Raw genomic sequence first — 22,695 nt, 5'->3', positions numbered from 1 at the left:
TTTTATAATCCGGACACAGAGTCGGACATGCAGTACTCTGTGTCCGGATAAAAAAATCCGGTTTCGCGGCGTAGAGCGCAAAACGCTCACCTCCGCTCACGGCCGGACCCAGTCTATGGTTTCCGTCTTCTGCCATGCAGAAGACGGAAACCATACAACGGAGAAGCCAAACGCAGGTGTGAACCCAGCGTTACCTGTGACATCAGGAAAGGAGCGAGGGTGCAGAACACAGCTTCAGTTCACATGACCTAGGGTTGTGACATCGCCAAAACACCTGGGTCCATAATCTGCAATCCCTGGATCAGGTAAGTAAAGTCGAAAGCCCCAGACAACCCCTGTAAGTGCAGCATAAAAGATGGTGTCCCCGCTGAATAGCTCGTTTACATATGGAATAAAAGTCGAACTTCTCAGCAGAAAGATTGTACTGTGACAAAGAATGATCTGTTCACTATGACTGTTACCAGCCCTACAACAGGGTATAAGTGCAATTACTACTACCATTGGCTAATTTAGGAGCCAAAACACATTTTTAGTTGCCAAACTGCATAATGCTCTTTAGTGACCTCCACACACATAATAGATTACTGTCCCTAGTAACCCCCCCCGTATGTTGCACCCGCACAGTATTATGTTTTGCCCCTGAGTCACCCCTCCATAGTATTATGTTCTGTCCCTGTGTCCCTCCCACATACACAGTAGTCCCATATAAATGGAATAATACTTACCCACCCCATTCCCGCAGAACACTCTGCACCTCTCCTCCTGTCGATAGCTCTATTTAGCACAATCATCACTAGCACCAGCCGGGATGGTGGAGCATGACACTACAGGCTTCCTGCTTCACCATTGCATTCAATTTATCTGCTGCTTTTCTTATAGAGACAGCGTGGCAACCAGTCTAGTCACAAACGGTGGCAAAACTAAACAGTCGTGACATCATTTGCAAAATTATAGTCTTGTTGGCAACCTTTTTTTGTCACTATATGGAGTGCTGTATAAATGAAGGAATCTAGACAGGTGTCCAGTGTCATATTTTACCGACCAGTTTACTTCTGTTCACAATGTGACGCAGGCGTATTTCACTGTGATAATCCTGGCACATTTTCACTATGGGTAAAGGTGGACCATTGTGACAATTCTAAAATCGCACAGACCATTTTACGTTTGTTTTATATAATGCCGAACTCCATGGTTGACGGCGCTTTTCATCACCCTATATAGGCCGAAAACTTTAACAGATCCCATCAGGTAAAAGCAGGTGACTAGAGATGAGCGAGTACTGTTCAGATCAGCCGATCCGAACAGCACGCTCCATAGAAATGAGTGGATGCACCTGGTACTTCCGCTTTGACGGCAGCCGGCCGCTTAACCCCCCACGTGCCGGCTACGTCCATTCATTTCTATGCGAGCGTGCTTTTCGGATCGGCTGATCCAAACAGTACTCGCTCATCTCTACAGGTGACCCATTGTATTGCAGTAAAAGTAAATGACAGCTATAAGTTAAAGTCACATGGTTTTTATTATGATCCTTCATTTTATTAACAAAAACATGATATAAATCGTAAAGTATTAAACAAATTAAATTCTAAGAAGACAACATAAACCAGCTCATATCAACCTGACGGACGGGTCTTTCCTAGCGCCATACAAGGGTTCTGGTTACTCAATGTGAGGACTTTGATCAAAAAATGGATACAGAAACTGGCATTCATGTGTTCAGTCATGTTCTGTGGAACCAGAGATCAAGCCGTGGTCCAGCGAATCCTATATAAGGCTGCGGTTACACCTGCGTTGGGCGACTGTTCAGAGAATCCGTCCCCTATTCTGCTTGAAAAAAAAAAAAAGTCCTGCAAGCGGGACCCGAAGAATGAAAACCCACGTGGGTGTAAACCAAGCCTAACAGTAGTAACATGGCATCACTCCTGGCCCATTACTAAATGTATGTGTGATAAAAACAGGTCAGATTACCAAGTACCATATCCTAAATCAGATCTCTGAGACTTGGCAAAGATTACCGGTATAGTAATAATCTAGGATACACCTATAGCTTCTCCTAAGAGATAAATAGGTCTGAGGAAACCTTGCATTCACAATGTATGAACGACAAGGCGATTTGATGCAGCCATGGTTACTCTACATGTTCCACATTATTTCCTTTTCGCAAGAAATACAAGACAGAAAAGTGTCAAAAGAATGAAAACCCTTGAGAGTCCACTCTGGGCTACGGCTTCATTTTTTGTACATATGTTCAAAATTGTGTCAATTTCATTATGCATTTTATTGCTTCTACCAGCAGCCACCACTAGGGGCAGTGTGGGGGTTTATGGCTATACATTGAACTTGAGTTCCCTCTAGTGGCCAGTATAACACAGTTTAGCTTACTTCTATGAAGGGATGTATCAGAAAACACAGCTCCAAATGATATCACAATATATTGAGAAATAAATATACTCAGAATATTGAACATAAAACATGCTGAAAGGTGGAGATTCGCTTTAATGGGAGTGTCACCAGGAAACCCAGTGCTCACCATAATGTCCCCTACAGTGCTCTGTGGCTGGTTTGATACCATCCTACCTTCAGTCCAATGGACGCACCAAAAAATTATTTTTTGGCGACAGACTCCCTTTAAGTAAAAGGCTATACAACAGCTGAATCTGCTGACACCGGCACATATGCAGCATGTACCTCTCTTCACCATCATTGTTCATGTCAAATCTACAACGCAATGGAATATTGAATCAATTCTGTATTGTTCCCTCGAGTCACAACCAGTGTCCCCGATACTAGAGACTATGGCAGAACATAATGGTGTATTATGAAACTCTACAATCTCTTATCTTTGTGTTTAGTACATGCCCTTCTTCTAACACGGTCTGAAAATGTGGTCCCTGACGCAAACAAAGAACATACCCTACTCTATTTAGAGCAAAGGTAACACTTTAGCTTCACAGTCTAAATATATACTGAAGATGTACCATGACGCATTGTGGCAGAACCCCACTGAAAAAGAAAAATGGAGGTCCCAAGACAGGAATCAGATACTTATCACTTGTCTCATAGTGCATCCTTTTTATCTCCAATTTAAACTTTGACTGTCCCTGTCCCAGATTCAGCTTAAATCGTAAATTTCAGTATAAAAACCAGGCGGACCCCATTATAGATACACAGGTTTCCGCATGAAAACGCTTTTTAATCGGATAGCGTTTCCATCTTTCGGGGACTCGAAGTACGAAAACCTGAATGTTCGTGCTAGCTGGCGTTAGTTCTCTTGGGACAGAGACCATCATCGCTCTCACCCATGATCAAAGAAGTGACCTTCAGGAATACCAAAAGTCAAGACTAAATGAAAACATATAATACTATTACTGCTTTATTCAAATGCAAAGTCTATCATAAGCCTGACACTGTCTCCTCTCCAGAAGCCTTTCCAGTCCAGATTTATGGAAATTGGCACTTCCAAATATCAAAGAAAATGTAAGGAAGAATGAAAATCCATCTCACGTATTACAAAAACACAGAAACAACACAATATACAGCGAAATAGAAATGTAATATACAGCTAAACTATATACAACTGCACTCAGAATACAAAGTGTAGACACCACATGAAAAGAAATAAGGCACTGGACATGCATGGATTGTACGTGTCCTAAAGATTCGCTGCCAGCAGAGCAGGTATACGGTATTATACAATATTACCTGTGAAGACTGATAGTAGACGTTACAATCGTTTGCCCTTGATTGGATTTCTCCTCATGAACAGTGTCTGACAAGATGCCGTAATGGCTTGTAGGTGGGTTGTTTAAAGGGGTTGACTAGGAAAAAAGATGGCTGTCTTTATAAAAAACAAACAAACAAACCAACCAACAAACAAACAAACAAACCAAAAACCCAGCACCACAGCAGTCCAGAATTGTGTGTGGTATTGGCTCCATTGCAGTGTATGGGGCTGAGCTGAGCTGTGGCCCAGTTTGAGGAAGAAAGCAGCCATGTTTTTCTGATCCTAGAAACCCCTTTATTGGATGGGTGGTTTGTGGCATTAAATACAGGGTGAAAGACAATACTGAATGTTCTAAGAAATTAAACACCCATGACCCACGCCAGTTTTAGAAATCTGACACACTCTCCATTGCAGGCACTCTAATGGTGCTGGACAGCATTGGCGTTGGTCCCAATGTGTCCTGAATACTCAGAAAAGGGTACATAAAAAACTGATGATATGTTACAGTGGACTAGATTAAGGCCTGATACTGCTCGGAGCTGGCTACACATCAGGATCCATCCTCAGCTTTCTTGGTCTTTACAAAACTCCAGTTTTAAAAGGAGAGAAATCAAAATAACACAGCCCTGTCCAGAACAAGAGGCCTGCTCAGACCAGGAAGCGTCCAGAAGCCTCTGATCCAAGTCCGCAGTCGCTTGTGCAGCTGCAAGTCTTTCTAATCTGTAAAACCGGTCGTGTCTCTAATGCATACACTCCTAGAGATTTCAGATCTCCTAGAAGTGGCTGAGGTGTTAGTACATTACTACAGAAACATCTCCGTAAATTCCATCTGTCAGAAAGAACTTCATGATTGGGTTGGTCTTATGGTATAGGTTCTGTCTCCTGAGATTCTTCACTTGGTTGTAAGTTTCCTTTCTGAACCTCCAACTCCTCTGCACTCACCATCGTCGGGTCTATTGCTGCATACCTGGTGCCATGGAACTGACGCAGGTGAATCTGAAAGAGAAGCAAACTATGAAGCCCTGATCACAAATTAGAGAGTAGATTTCAATTCTGTACACTCTTCATTTATGAAAACCTACAATAAAAATATAGTAGTTTTAAAAAAAGAAAATTAAAAGAAAAAGAAAAAAAAAAAAAGAGCATAAATTGAGTTGGTGGTTTGGCCCACCAATGGCACAAAGTCAGACTCCTCTATTTTTCCCCACACCAACCCAGACTCCAAATTCTGCTCCTACTCAGAGCAGACTCCTTCACAAGTGGCTGATAGCCATGGTCAGAAGCAGAAAAGCTCCTCTAAGGCCCTGTTCACATCTGTGTTTAGGGAGTTCGCTTGGGGATCCCCCGAAAGGAAACCTATACGCATTAAAAAGCGGTTACCTAAGAAACCACATGGACCCCATAGACTATAATGGGGTCCATATGGTTTCCACACGAATCATGTGGAGAGAAAAGTGTTGCTTGTAGGACTTTTCTTTCTGCGAGTTTTGTACAGAAACCACATGGACCCCATTATAGTCTATGAGGTCTGTGTGGTTTCCTTAGGTAACTACTTTTTAATGCGTATAGGTTTCCGTTCGGGAGTCCCCAAGCGGATTTCCCAAAACGGAAACCCGAACGCAGATGTGAATAGGGCCTAATTCATCTAAAATCTAAAGACTGAATGTCTTATGAAAGTAAATAAGTAGCAAAATATATAGACAATTATTGATAATTGTCTAATAGAATTAAAAATATTTCTCTTTTTATTGTGAAACCAGAGAACTGCTGAGAAAAATAATTAGAACAGGATGTCTGGTCCTTCCATGTCTGTCCACAGGTTGTATGGCAGCACGGTTTCTGTGAGAAAGCAGCCATTTTTATCTACTCCTGTGCAACCAATTTCAATGTCTTCTTTCCAATAAACATGGGAGTTCTTTAAGCAATACTGATAGACTGTAACATAGGAAAAGTGGGAGATCTCACATCTCTCCATTGCAAGTTCTATTTTAAGGAGTCCCTAGCATAGAGGCGACCACTGTGCTACATGCCATGTATGCTGCCACCCCATTAATTAAAAAGGGGCTCATGACTGATGAGGACCCCAGCAGTCAGATGCTACCAATAAGACAGTAAGCCACTATCTTGTGGCTAGGTGATGACTTTAATCCATGGTACAATCGCTTAGAGATAACCAAATTTGGCTTCAATCTTATGGAAGGTTTTGTCTTCGCTTAGATCAACACTGCAGGAGAACTAAGCAGATGTATGTACTTGTGGCATAATCAGAAAGGGCACTATGGGAGACGGCCATTACAGGTCACCTTGCTTTGTGTAGAGTCTCACAGACCATGCCTGCTCTAAGGAAACAGTTTTATGTCACAGTACGTACCTGTACATAGAGGTTGACTTCTGCGCTCCTGCACAAGTACGGAAAGTTGCCCCCAGTTTTCAGGTGAGCTCTCCTGGCATTAGGGTACAGTTTATACATTTCTTCTTTGGCATCTGTTGAGAGCGCACTCTGATCGAATACCTGCACAAGGCAAGAATAATGGATTTAATATGGATTTACATGAAAAGACAAATATGTTCAGAGAAGCCGAAGGTTTTTTTTGCTTTACAATCTAATAAAATACGAAAAGATAGCAATACATCTCCTGCTGAGGCGACTGGCTTTACCACACAGTTCACTGCATTACAGAGACCCAATTATTATACTAATATCTAGTGTTAGAATTTGGCTAAGGAGCACTGCTGCTCCACTAAAGAGTGGGGTGTCACTAAATGTACCCTAAAATACAATTATAGAACTAAAGGCGTCTCATCTCAGAAATTTATGGCATTTACATGGGATATGATAGAAATGCTTTTGAATGTTTTCTGAAATTCAGAAGTGAAAGGACAGAGATGTGACCCGCTCTCCGTTCACTGCAGCTGCGCCTTCAGTCAAAATGGCGACCAGAGAACATTATTCTAGGGATAGTTGTGGTTCACCGAGGATTTTTGGATATTTTATGGATATACCATATAGGTCTATGCAGAGAATACAGTTCTAGCCAATAGTTACATATAATGTGGGACACCAGTCTGGTTTTAACCTCAGGTTTAACCCCTCTGGCTACAGACGTTTACAACTATTGCATTGCAACGGCTGAAAGTTAAAGAGAATTCAGCAGTAATAGTTAACCCACATTGCAAAACACTTTCAGTTGCAGTTCTTTTTGCAAAGGGAGAGGATGGTACGTATTGAAATCCCACATCACTGCTGCTGGAATTTAAAATAAATTATATATATATATATATATATATATATATATATATATATATATTTCCTCATTTCCTCACAGTGGATCTTGGGTACAGCTGAAATCATCCAAAGATTCATGACAGTGACATTTATAGAAATGCACCCAGTCCCATGATGTGTGTCACTCACTACAACAGGTCATGTAAAAAGATAACACGGCCTGCACATCCATCACATGACATAATATCTATAATGGTTAATCTAGAATGACTCAAACAATAACAACTCAGAGCCAGGCACCGTACAGCAGATATCACTGACATAAGATCGCTAGGTCACACTATTCGATTGTACCTGATAAAAGGGAGTGTGGCCATGCTGCAACACACAAACTGTTACGACCCAGCAGGCAGCAGAAATCCAAACCACCTGGATTCCTGTACAACTACATTCACCTACATTAGGTGCGACTGCCGTTGCAGCATTTGTGACTGTAGTACCACAAGTTGCCACACTACTATAGTGTAAAACAAAACAAAACAAAAAACCCCCCACAAAAATGTGCAAAATAAAATGATAGTGTATAATGTTGTGCTTGTACGTTGAAGAAGAGAAGCACTCACGTCCATTATAGTAACAGCGATGTCCCGGATTTTGTGTGGCTCAACATACGAATTCTGACAATTTAAGGTGAGACGAGATGCAAGTTCACTCTGACTGAGACTTTCCAGCTGTGAAACAGGAAAGGACAAGACCATTACAATTATGTCTGATACGTCAACAATCTGTTCCCATAAAACAACATTTACGCCTCAGGATTTGGTCAGTGCCCAATAATGATCCTACAGGAATAAGAAATATAAAGTGGCAAATATGGTAAAGGCATATAGATGCAGATGTGATCCTACCAAAAGTCTTTTAGTCAGAAAGATGGGGTCTATTCCATCCCCCAAGACAAAGATAGCTTCATGCAGGTGCCATGTATTCAGTCACAGGAACAGGATTGGATCCTATTGCCAAAAAGTAAGAAAGATTTTCCCTAACAAAACCTTTGGGATCCAATCCTATTCTTGCTCCCAAATACACAGGTTTCGTATGAAGAAATAGCAAAGGGCTTGTACATTTGTTTACACTTCATGGAAATGTGGAGAATAGTGTAAGGTAATAAAATCAGACCAATAATAAAACCTCACTAACCCCCCTCTGCTCCCATTCCATCTATTCTGAAGTCCTCCATCTTTACTTCCTTCTGCCTGACACACAGGGAATGCGGAGAAAATTACAGCATTGAAAATGAGAAGGAGGTAACTGGGAAGTCCTGAGGGATTGGTAAAGAGAGTATTGCTCGTTTAATTTACGTCATTCTCCACTTTTTCCAAAAGTTGAGTAGGCCTGACAACCCCTTTAAGCCCATGCAATGGCTGCGGCTGTACTTATGTATATACCGTATTTTCCGGACTATAAGGCGCACATAAAATCCTACGATTTCCTCAGAAATCGAAAGTGCGCCTTATAGTCCGGTGCGCCTTATATATGGATGGAAGCGGCGGCACGCGAGGAGTTAAGGAGTTACAATTGAAGTTAGAGATGAGCGAATACTATTCAAATAGCACGCTCCCATTGCAATGTATGGAAGCAGCACGCAGACTTTGCTTGCGGCCGCCGCTTAGCTCCTCGCGTGCCGAGCGCTTCCATTCATATCAATGGAAGCGTGCCATTGAAGTGAATAGAAGCGGCTGGCACGCGGGGGGTTAAGCGGCCGCCGGCAAAGTCTGCATGCCGCCGCTTTCAATCACATATAAGGCGCACCGGACAGCGCTGCGCCTTATAGTCCGGTGCGCCTTATATATGAACCTAGACAGGACTATAAGGCGCTCATGTGTAATGCGCCTTATAGTCCGGTGCGCCTTATAGTCCGCAAAATACAGTAGTTTTTCTTCTAGTTTACATGGATGTCCAGGGAATTATCGGAGCTGGTTTCCATTTCTGCTATTCCCCATAATAAGGCTTCCTGCTATAATAGGGTCTGGATCTTGAAAATCCTTTAAAGGGGCTCTATCATTGGGAAAAGTCATTTTTAACTAAACATATACTTGCATAGCCTTTAGGCCCCGTTCACACGAGGAGCGGAAGGGCGGATTTTGGCATCGATAGTGACGCAGGGAGACGCGTCACTCTCTGGCCAAAATACGCCTGCCACGACTGTCGCGGCTTCCGACAGTCGCTGCTTCCCCCTCCGGAGTAGGCTCAAATGAATGGGCCGACTCCGGAGGGTGCTGCAGCGATGCGGACGCTGCAGCGGAATCCGCCTGAAGAAAGGGCAGCTCATTTCTTTTGTCCGCTAGCGGCAACAAGCCACTAGTGGAAAAAAAGAACGTTAGCGGTCTACATAGACCTCCATTGTGAGGGGGCGGATTGTGACGATGATTCTGCACCATAATCCACCCCCTCTGTGCCGTGTGAACTAGCCCTCAGAAAGGCTATTCCACACGTACCTTTTGTATGTAAATCGCCTTTGTAGTTTTTGAATGAGCCCGTTTTTATTCATATGCTAATTAGCCTCCAGCCAGCACAGGAAGTTCTCAGAGAGCACTCTCTGCTATGTGTGTGTGAGAGCAGGGAGATGAGGCAGCAGCCTGTGCTGTACATACAGCAGAGAGGGGAGTGCTCGCTGAGACTTCTGGGAGCATGCTGGAGGCTAATAAGCATATTAATAAAAATGGGCTCATTCAAAAACTACAAAGACGACTTACATATAAAAGGTAGGTGTGGAATAGCCTTTCTAAAAGCTATGCAAGTATATGTTTAGTTAAAAATGACTTTTCCCAATGACAGAGCCCCTTTAAGATGATCAGAAATAATGTACCACAGTTCCAATCTGTTATTCCAGGACACAAATAGAAAATTGGTACTGTATATATTTCTATAGCAACAAAATATGTAAAATTAGGTGAAGATATGCTCTTACTCGATCCACCATAAAATCAATAGCATCAGCCATAACTGGGTCCACAGGGCCAGAAGAAAAATTTCCCAGGACGATCTTCTTAAGCATAAATGCAGGCAGGAGCCAAAAGCTGAAAATAGATGACAATACAACAGGTACAATTGCAGAAACATATTTTTACAGATGACTCTGGTTTGGCTAGAATCCCTATTCACTGTCTCACAGGGTAGATAACTTCAATGGGTGGCACTAGAGAAACAGCTTTCTTCCTATTGGAGGAGAACCAATTTGCATACCTTTTCCCAGGGAGCGCTGTGCCTGTATGACTCCATTCACCAGGTAGTGTTCTCCAATAGGAGAGACATTACCCCACTCTTCTCACCAAAAGCTACATCACAGGCTTCTCCCCCTGACTTTCCGTATCCTACTGATCATCAGGGTAAAGAACCCCTCAAGTAGTTCTTTACAGGTAGGCAGCTCTCCCTTTTGGAGGAATCCAAAAGTCCTGTTTCGGGACCAGACTTACACTACTCTTACTCATTACAATACCTAAGACAGACAAAAACAACCACAAATTTGTGAATATGAATGTCATTCCCAAAACACTACCTATCATATTGCAATGCACAAGATAATAACTAAACACAAGCAATTTTTAAAGAGGACCCTTCTCTTGGCAGTGCTCATCCATAGACTAGTACTGGTGGGGGTGTTCCTCACCATTCAGCGGCACTGCTGGGCGGTAAGGAATGCCCCCTCTAACAGTACAGAGCTATGGACTCTACGGTCAGGAGGGGCGTTCCTCACAGACTGTCAGAAACGCCCTTCTGACAGTGAAGAGCTACGGTAACGGCACCGATAGCTCTTCAGCAAGGGCACATAACAGGAAAGCCATTTACGTTGAATTCAGCGCACTGTCATCTTTCTAGTGGTATAAAATACCGCATGTGCCCAAGGACATGAAAGGTCCTCTTTAACTGTATGCGGCCAAAAGGTTGTGGGTAATGTGGCTGGTTATGTTGAAGCGAACAGTAATTCATCATATTTACCTGTTTGCTGTCCACGTCTGGTTGAATATGGAGGTGTCACTGAAGGCATTGCACAAGACTAGTGACTGGACCCTGGGAGACTTGTGTGTGTACTCTGCAAATTTCTGAGCCAGAAAACCGCCAAGCGATGCGCCAAACAAATGAACCTATACATAAAAAATAAAAAGTCAGACACTACTAGGCACAAATTCTAGGGGCCAAGTACCCATATGCTGAGATCTGAACACTGTGATCACAATAGTGGGGGCTTCCAAGTCCCCTGTGTGAATAGAGCAGTAGCGTGTATGCATGACCACGGTTTCATTCAAGTCTATGTCTATGTTACTCATAAAGCCCCCCCATTCCAACAACCCCAATCTCACCCTTACAGACTGAAAATTGTGACACCATGTAGCCTTAGCGGTCACACTTACATGATCAGCATGGCATGTGACCTCTGAGGTCAAACAGTGATTTCTTCATGACCACTGAGCCCAGAGACTGGCTAAAGGTCACAAGACAATGAACAGGGTGTCATCACTTCCAGTCTGAAAAGGAATGGACTGGGTTGCTGGATGAGTAACAATCAAAGGTAGGTAAATAAGTTTTTCTTTTCCTTACTTGAAACCATTTTACTGCATTTTTCGCAAACCTATATCAGACAAGCCCCATAAGTATGTGTGTATATGACATCATTTATCCTATACTCATCTGATAAAGGGTGAGTGAACATCCTGAAATGTCTTATCTTGATAGCAGTAAAAGAAGGACTTTGCCATTTCCATGTGGAAAACTTTGTATAGTGTCAGTGCAATGCTCAAAGGTGAGATCAATAAGACGCCCACTGTATGTTAGTAATACACTAGACACACTTGCCTTTACTTTTTTCCTTATTCCTGTCATACAATAGGCTGGATACAACCTTTTGGGGCTGGGATATTATGACCCAAATCAACAATCATCATTTAACCTCAAATGGAATGAATGAACAATTTTAGGACTTTTTTTTTTTTTTTTTTTTACATGCCATGCCCCCTAGCTAGCATACAATTAGTGACATATCCTTCAGCCAATGGCAGTATTAGACAGGAGGACTTGGATGGAAAATAATTGAGATAGTCCAAGGGAGCAAATTCACATCCATTAATAGAGCCAACTTTAAGTTTTGGTAATTTTTCGATTTCCCAGTCCTAGAACTTTTCCAAACAAATTATTATTATTATTTTTTATTATTAATAGGACTTACAAACAGGCCATATGAGTGGTCCAGCACTGTACTGCAGACCACTGAGGAGTATAGGAGTGCAGAGGGGTCTTTTCTTATTTTATAGCACTGCCCACCCCTTGGCAAATGTTTGATAAAGGGGTTTTCAGAGACTAAGTTAGCAGACAACAGTAATATAACCGTCCTCTCACCTTGTCCAAGTGCAGATCATCAAGAAGCTTCCTAAATCCATCACAGAATTCCAGATGATCCCAATACACAGGGTACTGTAGCTGGAAGAGGCAAGAAAACATGGATAAAGTTAAGATGTAGGGGGCCGCAGGTTGTGAGGATGAAAATGCATTTATGGCAAATGAACAATTTAATCATGTACAGTACCAGGTGGTGTAGAGAAACCTTCATACTGGGGTCTGATCAACAGATCCCAGTGGTATCACATAGTTCAGTACTTACAGCAATAACTCTATACCCCCAGCCGGTCAGTGCCAGGATCTGATGAAAGAAGACGTCTGCTGTGCCACTGACTGGAGGTAGAAATATAATGGGACAGCGCACACTTCGAGGACCCGCATCATACAGAGACCACACTTTACTGTCATCGTCATCCACAATGATCTGAGGAAGAAATAAGAATTACACATTTAGATTTTCCAAATAAAAACCAAAAAACACCACACACACACACACACACACACACACGGTAGACACTACCAAACAATGTGAACAAGAAATGCAGGTGCACATTGCCATGGCTGAAATAGAAATGCAAGTAGTTCTAACAGCATTCTGGAAGCATCAGAGGCATTACTGACAACTCCTACGGTATATAAACATACACAAAAACAAGGCTCTTTGTTAATATCTTGATCAGATTGTATAAGCCCATCTGTCAGCAACAAGATGGCCTCTTTAGATGGGACCCTGCACTACAAAGACTCGCCTACCTGAGCCTTGGCCTGAATTCGTTAGAGGCCAAGTCCCAAAGAGCGGAGAGTTACTATAGTGCAGAGTCCCATGTAAAAGAGTTCGCCTTGTCAGTGGCAGATAGGCTTATACAATGTGATTAAAATATTAACAAACAACCTCATTTTCATATACATTTGATCAAAATGCTAAAGCAGGGTTCACACTAGCGCCGGTGTCCGATGCCTACGTCCGCGTTAGGATTTAGCTATCCGCTTGAAAAATCGGACATCTTTGTAAATGGACACATAAGGACAGACATGGACAGTAAAAGACACTACATGATGTCCCATTTAAAATCATGCATATTGTAACGGACGAAACTAGTGTCCGATGCTAAAATCTTGTGTGGACGTTAGCATCGGACACCGACGCTAGTGTGAACGCCCCCTGAGTATGTCATCTTCATGTACATTATATACAGTAGGAATTAGCAATAATAATTTTTTTGTGTTCACTATCTTAAGAATAGATCAATAGCAATATTGTAGCCCCGGAAAACCTCTTGAACATGACTGGAGAGGACGAAGAAATGTATTTTTAGACTACACAACAACCTAAGAGATCCCCATGTTTCTAACAGTAATATTGTCTACTATACTATCTGGATTATCTGGTCCTTTCTAATGATTAACCCGACATGTTGAGTTAATCATTAAGTGAGGGCTAGCTCCATATCTGTATATCTCAGCACATGTTGCCCAATATATCTGTATATCATTCTATATTAAAGTATATAGTATATCCTTTACTACCACAGACATCACTTAAATACTCATATACACTTTACTACTGGATAGATACTGTGGCTACCAAAAAAGCAGATTGGATTGGATTGGGATGATTTCTTTCTCTACAGGGGACTATTTATTAAGCCTCCAGCATCTATTTTCTTCTGATTTTGACCCATTTTCAAAAAAGTGCAACTGCACTCCAATACACGGGCCACATAACTCTTTCCAAGAGTTGAATCTTGAACGAAATTTATAAAGCAATAACACCTTTTTAGTAAAATTAGGCAAAGGGAACAACAAAGCAAAAAAAACAAACCCCCAAAAAAGGTGCCAAAAATTTGTGGAGATTCTAAATGACTGTTTCCTTCTTTTTCTCAGTTTCCCTGTTCAAGTCATTGAAAGCAGAAAATTATTAATTTAATACCGAATGGCTAACCGTGGCATCTAACAATGTATGAACATCCAAGTACTAGAAACTCACACCGTATATTATATATACTGCCATAGAAAACGCTTCATATATCTAAAACTGTAAGGATTATTTATGTACATTGTAACACAATCCTCCATGCTAGTCTCAGGACCCAAACTATATGTACATATTAGTAGCTACAATAAAGGAAAGATAAAGCTGGCTAAAAGTGATAGGAAACAATGGATCAGACGAGACTTCACATACCCTCTTTAGTGGGACGGTGCTGCGAAACCAGTTGTAGTCGGGGGAGATCTTGATGGCTCCCATGTTGCAGAGTTAAAAGATCAGGCAGATCTGTGGGGAGGAGAGCAGGCATGTGATGAGTCAGTCTCAGGAGACACACAATGCAACCACTTATATACAAAGCTTCCCTGCCTTCTGGCCTATAGTATGTGATAAGAAAAAAAGTATATGGACGCCTCCACTAATACCACTGGAGACAGACAGAACGCAGCTTCTGAAGAAGGACATTGGCACACAAAGGGTTATGTAACCTAGGAAATGCAATGACGATTGATAATGAATCATGGAAGGACATGGAAGGTTTCAAGTGTATTAAACTAGATTGACTTCGTCCTGGTCTACTATGTTATGTTATGTACCCCTCTGTTCTTACAACACTAAATGGCAGTGCGGTTACCAATCTGGACATACAGAAAACTTACTAGGGAAAAGTGACTTCTGGTTGGTGTGTGATGGGCCACGGCCCCGCTCTAGAGCAGTAGAACATGAACAAGGTGCCCGGTGAGTGGCTGCATTATTCATTGGACATTAGTATACCCCGTACCATTGGCCTAGAGATTACTGCAGTTCAATGGAGTGAGGCTTTAATAGGACGATTATGGCCTAAACCTTAGGCAATTAATTGGGCATTTTAAATTATAACAACTTTATTTATATAGCGCCAACACATTCCGTAGCACTTTACAGATCAGAGGACACATGAACAGACAATATGAGATATTACAATGAGACAAAAAAAAAAAGAAACAACAGGAGTGAGGGCGCTGCTTGCAAGAGGTTACATTCTACGAGCGCTTACATACCTTCATTACAGATACATGTTGATTTTTGATTTTTTTTAAGCCACACTCCTTCTTTTAAAAAGTCATGCCACTAGGGGCAATAAGGGCAAAACAGGATGTAGCTCAGGACACAATGGCAAGTAACTGCCCATTTGCCCCCATTATAATCTGACCTAGTCCACCAGTACTGTTGATTACTGTTGTGGGGAATGGCGGTCTACTGCAGCGGAGGATGTGTAGGATGAACTACACAAGATTTGTCTCACAGGGTTCACCTAAACACAACCGGAAACGTTTTAGAGTATAACTAGCGGAGGACTGGGGGAGGTGAGCATACATTAAAGGGATTCTATAATTAAAATTGTATTTTTTCTGCCTACCACGTTGGAATAGCCTTAAGAAAGGCTATTCTTCTCCTACCTTTAGATGTGTTCTCCGCACCGCCGTTTGGTAGAAATCCCGATTTTCATCAGTATGCAAATGAGTTCTCTCGCAGCACTGGGGGCAGGTCCCAGCACTCAAACAGCAGTGGGGGCATCCAGAGAAATCTCCAGTGCCGCCTTCATCTTCGTCCGGAATGGCCTCCTTTCACGTCTTCTTCCGTAGCTCGGTTCAAACTTCTAGGCCTCGGGCCAAGCCGACTGCGTATGCCCACCAGCCACAAGAAAATGGCCGCTTACACAGTAAGTGTAAGCGGTCATTTTCTTGTGGCTGGCAGGCATGCGCAGTTTGAACCCAGCGCCGGAAGAAGATGCGAAAAGAGGCAGTTCCAGACAAAGATGAAGGTGGCACTGGAGAGCTCTCGCAGAATTGGGGACGCCCCCACTGCTGTTTGAGCGCTGGGGCCCGCCCCCAGTGCTGCGAGATAACTCATTTGCATACCGACGAAAATAGGGATTTCTACCGAACTTCGCCCGGAGAAGACATCTAAAGGTAGGAGAAGAATAGCCTTTCTTAAGGCTATTCCGACGTGGTAGGCAGAAAAAAAATACAAATTTTAATGATAGAATCCCTTTACAAAACACAACAGGTAGAAACTAGTGAAGCCTATAAATAACCGACCTCTACAAAATAAAGGCGGTTAACCAGATTGACAGGCGGTTTTGTTACTTTTCGAGGCAAGTCTATGCCAGCCAGAGCACCTGTTTTAATGTAATGTGGCTGCCACCCAGCACTATCCCCAACATAAAGATTGACAGGTCCCCATGTGCAATGAAAACAGGTGCTCAGGAGCGTGTAGTCATGCCCCAGATGCACCAAACAGCTCATTTGCCTACACATTAAGAATTGACTTTCTCATCAACACCAGTTACTCGGTCTACATAAATCTGTAAGCTAATATCTTAGACTCCACGAAATAGACCATAATTTTATCTGAAATTACTGATAAAAGTGTCCTCACATTTCTATAGGTCTATACACATTTTTATGGATGTGTGTCTGGGCCGTAGACGGGGTTTGCAAATTATGAAACGTCCTATATATGTCTGCATTTACAGTGCAGACAAGTGTAAAGGATCTATACAAGTCATTTTGTGGATGACTTACTAACATGTTTCTTGTGGAAAGCAAATCCACTAAAGTTGTGTGTAGGAGGCCTAAGTGTGAAGATGAATACTGTAGATTGCAAGGAGACTAATATACTTGAGGGACTAAGCCATGGCGTCCAAGTTAAGGTAGGAAAGATAGGCAAACCACTGTGAGGAAGCCACAATGAGACCAGACCAGTGCAAGTGTGTGAGAAGTGAGGACCCCTAGACACAGGACTTTACTCCCCCCACCCCAAAAAAAAATAAAAAAATCCAGGCGGACTCCCCACATGGAAACCCGAACGCAGACATGAACCAGTCCTAACTCATTATTAAAAATGGGCTATGGTAACTTACAGCACTGTGGCACAGTTACAATTAGTTGCTACTATTAATGAAACTTGTTTGCCTCTTGTGAGACAATGTGACCATAATCTAGTTGCCTCAGCTGAGCACTCTGTTGCTTCCTCATGACAAGTGTCCTGCTGCTATTACCCTCATATCACTTCCCCCATTTTAGTCCTAAGTGGGGAAACCACTCAAATACCTGTAATAACCTAGAACTAAGTCATACTGTTCACATCTGAAACCGCCAAAAATCAGCGGAGAGAACAGTTCTTAATGTAGTACCCCACGATGGTCAAAAGGGTCCGTGGGTAACCGCAGTTTTAGCGGTCTGGGTCTCCCTCGTTCAGGTCCCCCTGCGAGCCCAGCGCAGATATGTCTGCTAGAGAACTGTACTGTAAATATTCCCAGCAGTAACTCCCGATAAAGACAAGTATGTCATACTGAGCAAGTATCAGACGGTAAACTATAGCAGGGAACCTAAACAGGAAGCAGAATACAGAAGTAACACAAGGGGTATACCCGAGCAGGAGGTTGCACAACTCTAGGCTCCGTTACAATAAATAGAACCATGAAGAATGAAAACTGCACAGGAAATTGTAACTGCTTACTATTGTTTTCTCAGCTATGAGCAATTCTGTATGTACAGAAAAAAAAGACATTATAGGGCTTGTCCGGGATTAAAAAATCATGGCTGCTTTCTTTCAGAAACAGCGCCATATTTGTCTGCTGGTTGAGTGCGGAACTGCAGCTCAGCTCATTACACTGTAGTAACAGACAGACAATCCATGAACAGGTTTGGTGCTATTATTGGAAGAATGCAGTCATGTTTTTCTAATCCTGTTAGCCCTTTTAAAACCCTCTACACGGAAGAAAGAGCATAAAACCCTAGAGCAATGTATACATGTGACTCGCCAACTGCTAAGCAGCAAGTTCTTAGGTCTCATGCATACGGCTATTGATAGCTCTGCAATATCTTGGGGGGAATTTATTAAAGGGGTTCTCCAGACGACATTGTGGTTTCTCTGGGGATGGGATCTCCATTTGCTGTATGTCAGTGTTAACTCCCATTTGGAAATTATACCACAGTTTGCATAAACACCAGGAGGGCTTATATCTTTGGAATAGCTGACTGTATTTGGATAAACAAAACACCAAAATGCTCAGGTCCATTGGGTGTCCGTGGTTTTAAAACTGAAACGGGCGGAGGAAAAAAGTTCCCCCGTGCAGGTCCAACAATTTTCAGTTAGACATCGTGATGGAGCCTCCGGCGAATGTGAACATAGCCTAAAGGTCAACATTTTTTTCCCCTTTATATTTGACAAAGCTGACAGATTTGTATGTTGCTTTATGCAAGTTAAAGAGGTCCTTTCACGTCCTCCTACATACGCAGTTTTACACACTGCAAGAAAGCCAACTGTTGGCTTTCCTGTTATGTGTTCCCGGGCTGGAGATATCGGTGACGTTAGTTTCGGCACTGATCTCTGCCCACTGTCAGAAGGGCGTTCCTGACAGTCTAGCTCGGCAGTGAGGAACGCCCCTCCCGACTGTACTCGTCCATAGCCTTGTACTGTCAGAGGGGGGCGTTCCTTACCGCCCAGCGGTGACGCTAACCTGTGAGGAACGCCCCCCACTACAGGGCTATGGACAAGTACAGTCAGGGGGCGTTCCTCACAGCTCAGCTAGACGCTCAGGAACGCCTTTCTGACAGTGGACAGACATCAGTGCTGAAACTAACGGCGCTGATATCTCCAGCCCCAGGGCACATAATGGGAAAGCCAAGAGTGCACTGAATTCAACACAATGTCGGTTTTCTAGCAGTATATAAAACCGCATGTGCCCGAGGATATAAAAGGTTGTCTTTAAAAAGGGTATTCCCTTCTTGGTATTTAAGACTACATTCACATTATAAAGCTTTATGTGGCTCCCAACTCAGGGACATGCAGTTCTCTTGAGAAGGGGGCTCTGTTTGTGGTCACAGTGAAAGGGCAGCACATACACAAACGTCTCTGTTTACTTGTGTGGGACTTCTAAAACCAGCCAAGCAATCAGCCGCCTCTGGGAGCTGCATGTATCAAGCAAATATTTGCATCAAAGGCATGCCACTTTATTCTTTTCTTTAAAAATGGCAAGTGCGGCATTGAGAGTGGATGGTGTAGGGTAGGATCAAGGAGTGCTGGGGAGATTTAATAGAACTCATCGGTGTTTTATCTTAAATCTGACACCAGTCTTTGGTGTCAATTTAGAATCTGGTGCTTTGGACATCTTGAGGTGCACGGAAATTATTACTTAGACCAAAGCCACTTAATAAATAAAAGTATAAAAAATTTAAACAAATATGAATTTTATGATTTTTTTGGCTAGGTATACAGCATGAGGGCTTGTTCACACGGGGCAAGAAGGGCGGATTTTGACGCCGAATCCACCCCCTCACGACAGAGGTCTATGTAGACTGCTCACGGAAAAAAGAAGTGAGCTGCCCTTTCTTCAGGCAGATTCCGCGTCCGTCTCGCGACAGCACCCTCCTGACTAGGCCCATTCATTTGGGCCTACTCCGAAGCGGGCAGCTGCAACTGTCGGAAGTCGCAGCAGGCACATTTTGGTGCTATTCTGATGCAGCTTCCCGCATCAAAATCTGGACCAAAATACGTGGTCCCTAGCCCCATGTGAACTAGCCCTGAGTCTATTTACGCTAAGGTCACACTAGTATTTGGGTTTCCGTTCTTGGGGTCCGCTTGGGGAACTGAAAAACTGAATCTCTAGCCACTTAAAAAGCTACTCACAGAATAGACATAGACTATAATGGGGTCATCCGGGTTTCCACCCAAAATTGGTGGAGAGAAAAGTCCTGCTTGTAAATCCAGCTTTAGGCTGAGGCCCCGTGTTGCAGAAACGCAGCTTATTTTGTTGCATTTTTCTGAGCCAAAACCAAGAAAGTCTACAAAAGGAATAGGGAATACATAGGAAGATTCTTATACTTCTAAGTTTTACTCAATTGGCTAATAGCTTTGGCTCAAAAAACCGAAACAAAATCTGCAACAAAAAAACTGTGTTTCCACAGTGTGGGGCCGCAGCCTTAGGCGTTTACGAGCGCTCCCATTGAAGTGAATGGGAAGTGTTCGGCAGTCTGCCGTAATGCCGGCGTGTACGGCTCTCATACACGCCCGGCGTTACGTAGTCTGAATGCACCCTTACTCACACACGTGCAATCCACATAAACCTACAGTGGCACCGATACATTTCATAACCTGTGATGCACAACACATAGCCCTTCACCCTACTGGGTCACAACGCATTTTTACAGCACATCCTCTATAGACTAGATCAGGGGTAGGGAACCTTCGGCTCTCCAGCTGCTGTGAAACTACAACACCCAACATGCTCCATTCACTTCCATGGGCGTTCCAAGAACAGCAGAGCAAGTATGCATGCTGGGAGTTGTAGTTTTACAACAGCTGGAGAGAAGTACGTTCCCTACCCCTGGACTAGATCATGACGGTACAGAAACCTTGCAGTTGCGATACAGCTCGTAGCACACCTTGGCATATCACGATTAGTTAAAGCACATAATAAACTAAGGCCACTCATATTTCCAAGGCTGTGGAGTTGGGGGCAATTTTGGGTGGAGTTTGAAAAAAGTTACTGACTCTGGCTTTACAATAAAATGACTGCTTATTTGTTTTATTACATTACACTATTATAAATATTGTATAATAAAAGGGGTTGTCCAAGCAAAAATGGACATTATATTTATTATTTAAATAGGCTTGGGGCAGTGAAAAAAAAAATGATACTCACCTTTCCCCAATGCTCTGGTGCCTGCCAGCCCGGTCTTCTCGGTCCAGCATTGATGTGTGGCAGAATTCCCAGCCACATGTGACTGCAGAGGCCAATCAGCGGCCTCAGCAAAGGGCATGAGATGTCACTACCTGTGACATCACGGGTTTCTTCCTGAGGCCTGCTCATGTGCCTGCAAAGGCCAATTTGCAGCTTCAGCTGAAGGGATCTGTGACGTCACAGATGGTGAGCAGTTTCATTTTAAGAAGACACCAGATCAGCCCATGCTGGAAGAACACCGAAGAATCGGGGACAGCCAAGTACGATTAATTTTTTTCCCCTCCTCGCCTATATAAAAATTCACATTTTGCCTGGACAACCTCTTTAACCCTATACATACCGTAGTTTGTTACATATTTACTTTCATAGGAATCCATCACTGGCTTTTCCCATGAATTAGAGGATCTTTACCGATTATGACAGATCACGGCCAACCAGTGAGGCTGTGGAAAAATAAAGGACTTGGAGGTTTACCCTACAGACCCCACAGCCACAACTGGCACAAACAGCAGTCACCAGACCTCATGGAGGCAGATTTACTCAAACAAGTTGCCTGCAGCAACCAATCACAGCACAGCTTTCATTTTTCAAGAGCAGAATATAAATGTATACTGTGTTGCAATTGGTTGCTATAGGCAATAAAGCTTTTATTTTGCATAATCGGCACCAGTGGACTGTAGTGGAGTCTGTCATGTCTCCCCGTGAGTTTACTGGGGAAAAAGACAAAAAAAGAGTTGTGCCATTTTTTGCCCTGCTCTTCTAACAATCTGATCTGTGACGGTGCCGCTGTTATGTAGATGCAATCTCAGCCTAAAGCTAGCTTTGTTTTGGAGGCTCCAGCTGAAGCTTCCATTAAATCTGTAGGACTCACTGAGTGGTAGGATACCCGCTGTTGTTTCCACTTATAACAGAATCCAGGAGGCAAATTCCTACTGATATACTGTATACAACTAACCTGTATATGCGCCCAGCAAATATCCCTGTAAAACTGCACCCACCTGGCTATGTACAGCACAGTCCATTAGCTGGCACAGCTTTATGAGTGGGACAGATTTCCCCTGCACAGCACAGCGCCCCCTGCAGCACAGCGCCTCTCTGCACTTTTCATATACCCCTCTAGCACAACGCCTCCAAGTGACTGACACAAACCTCTGCAACACAGCGCCTACTTGTGACTGCCACACGCCCCTCCAGCGCTGCACAGCGCCCCCCTGTGACCAGTACATACCCAGACCCTGTGACAGAACAGGCCGTACCGCTCTCTCCGGTACGCCAGAACTCCCCTCTCTATTTCCGGGTTCTGTTAGAGAGCGCTGGACACGTGACCTATCACATGCCTGAGAACGGTTCTGTTTATCAGGCCTATCATGATCCGTGACGTCACTCTCTGAAATAAACTTTAATTCTTTGACAGACGATGCACATTAGTGACGCACATTCTAGTGAGCCCTGGGTGAAATTTTATAAAGTCAGAGCGACCTGTAGATTTCATGTTGTGAAACTACAAATCCCAGCATGCTCTGAGAACACAGAACATCTTACACGGCCCATAATGCATTGCGCGTGCAGCTGTCACAACTCCAGCACGTGGTAATAAGAATTGGGGTCAGGGCGGGGTGAGCGGTGACGTCACGACA

At 43.2% G+C, this 22,695-nt stretch overlaps 1 protein-coding gene across 2 annotated transcripts; it reads right to left on the bottom strand.

Moving 5' to 3' along the window:
• Nucleotides 1-1,500: 1,500 nt before the first annotated feature.
• SPG21 (SPG21 abhydrolase domain containing, maspardin) lies at nucleotides 1,501-22,397 on the bottom strand. 2 transcript variants are annotated; one of them, XM_075273182.1, is made up of 9 exons: nucleotides 22,208-22,397; nucleotides 14,527-14,616; nucleotides 12,604-12,765; nucleotides 12,342-12,422; nucleotides 10,947-11,092; nucleotides 9,919-10,027; nucleotides 7,574-7,681; nucleotides 6,096-6,236; nucleotides 1,501-4,720 (listed from the first exon to the last, which is right to left on the bottom strand). In XM_075273182.1, exons 2-9 carry the CDS (start codon nucleotides 14,587-14,589, stop codon nucleotides 4,586-4,588), a joined length of 945 nt encoding a protein of 314 aa, XP_075129283.1. In that variant the 5' UTR covers nucleotides 14,590-14,616; nucleotides 22,208-22,397; the 3' UTR covers nucleotides 1,501-4,585. The 2 variants fall into 2 exon arrangements, with proteins under 2 accessions (XP_075129283.1, XP_075129282.1); XM_075273181.1 differs by having other exon boundaries at nucleotides 22,287-22,384.
• Between the last annotated feature and the right edge of the window lie 298 nt (nucleotides 22,398-22,695).

The sequence above is a fragment of the Leptodactylus fuscus genome, chromosome 5 (assembly GCF_031893055.1).
Source record: "Leptodactylus fuscus isolate aLepFus1 chromosome 5, aLepFus1.hap2, whole genome shotgun sequence".
NCBI classification, from domain to species: domain Eukaryota; kingdom Metazoa; phylum Chordata; class Amphibia; order Anura; family Leptodactylidae; genus Leptodactylus; species Leptodactylus fuscus.
This window is presented reverse-complemented; position numbering and strand designations above follow the sequence as displayed.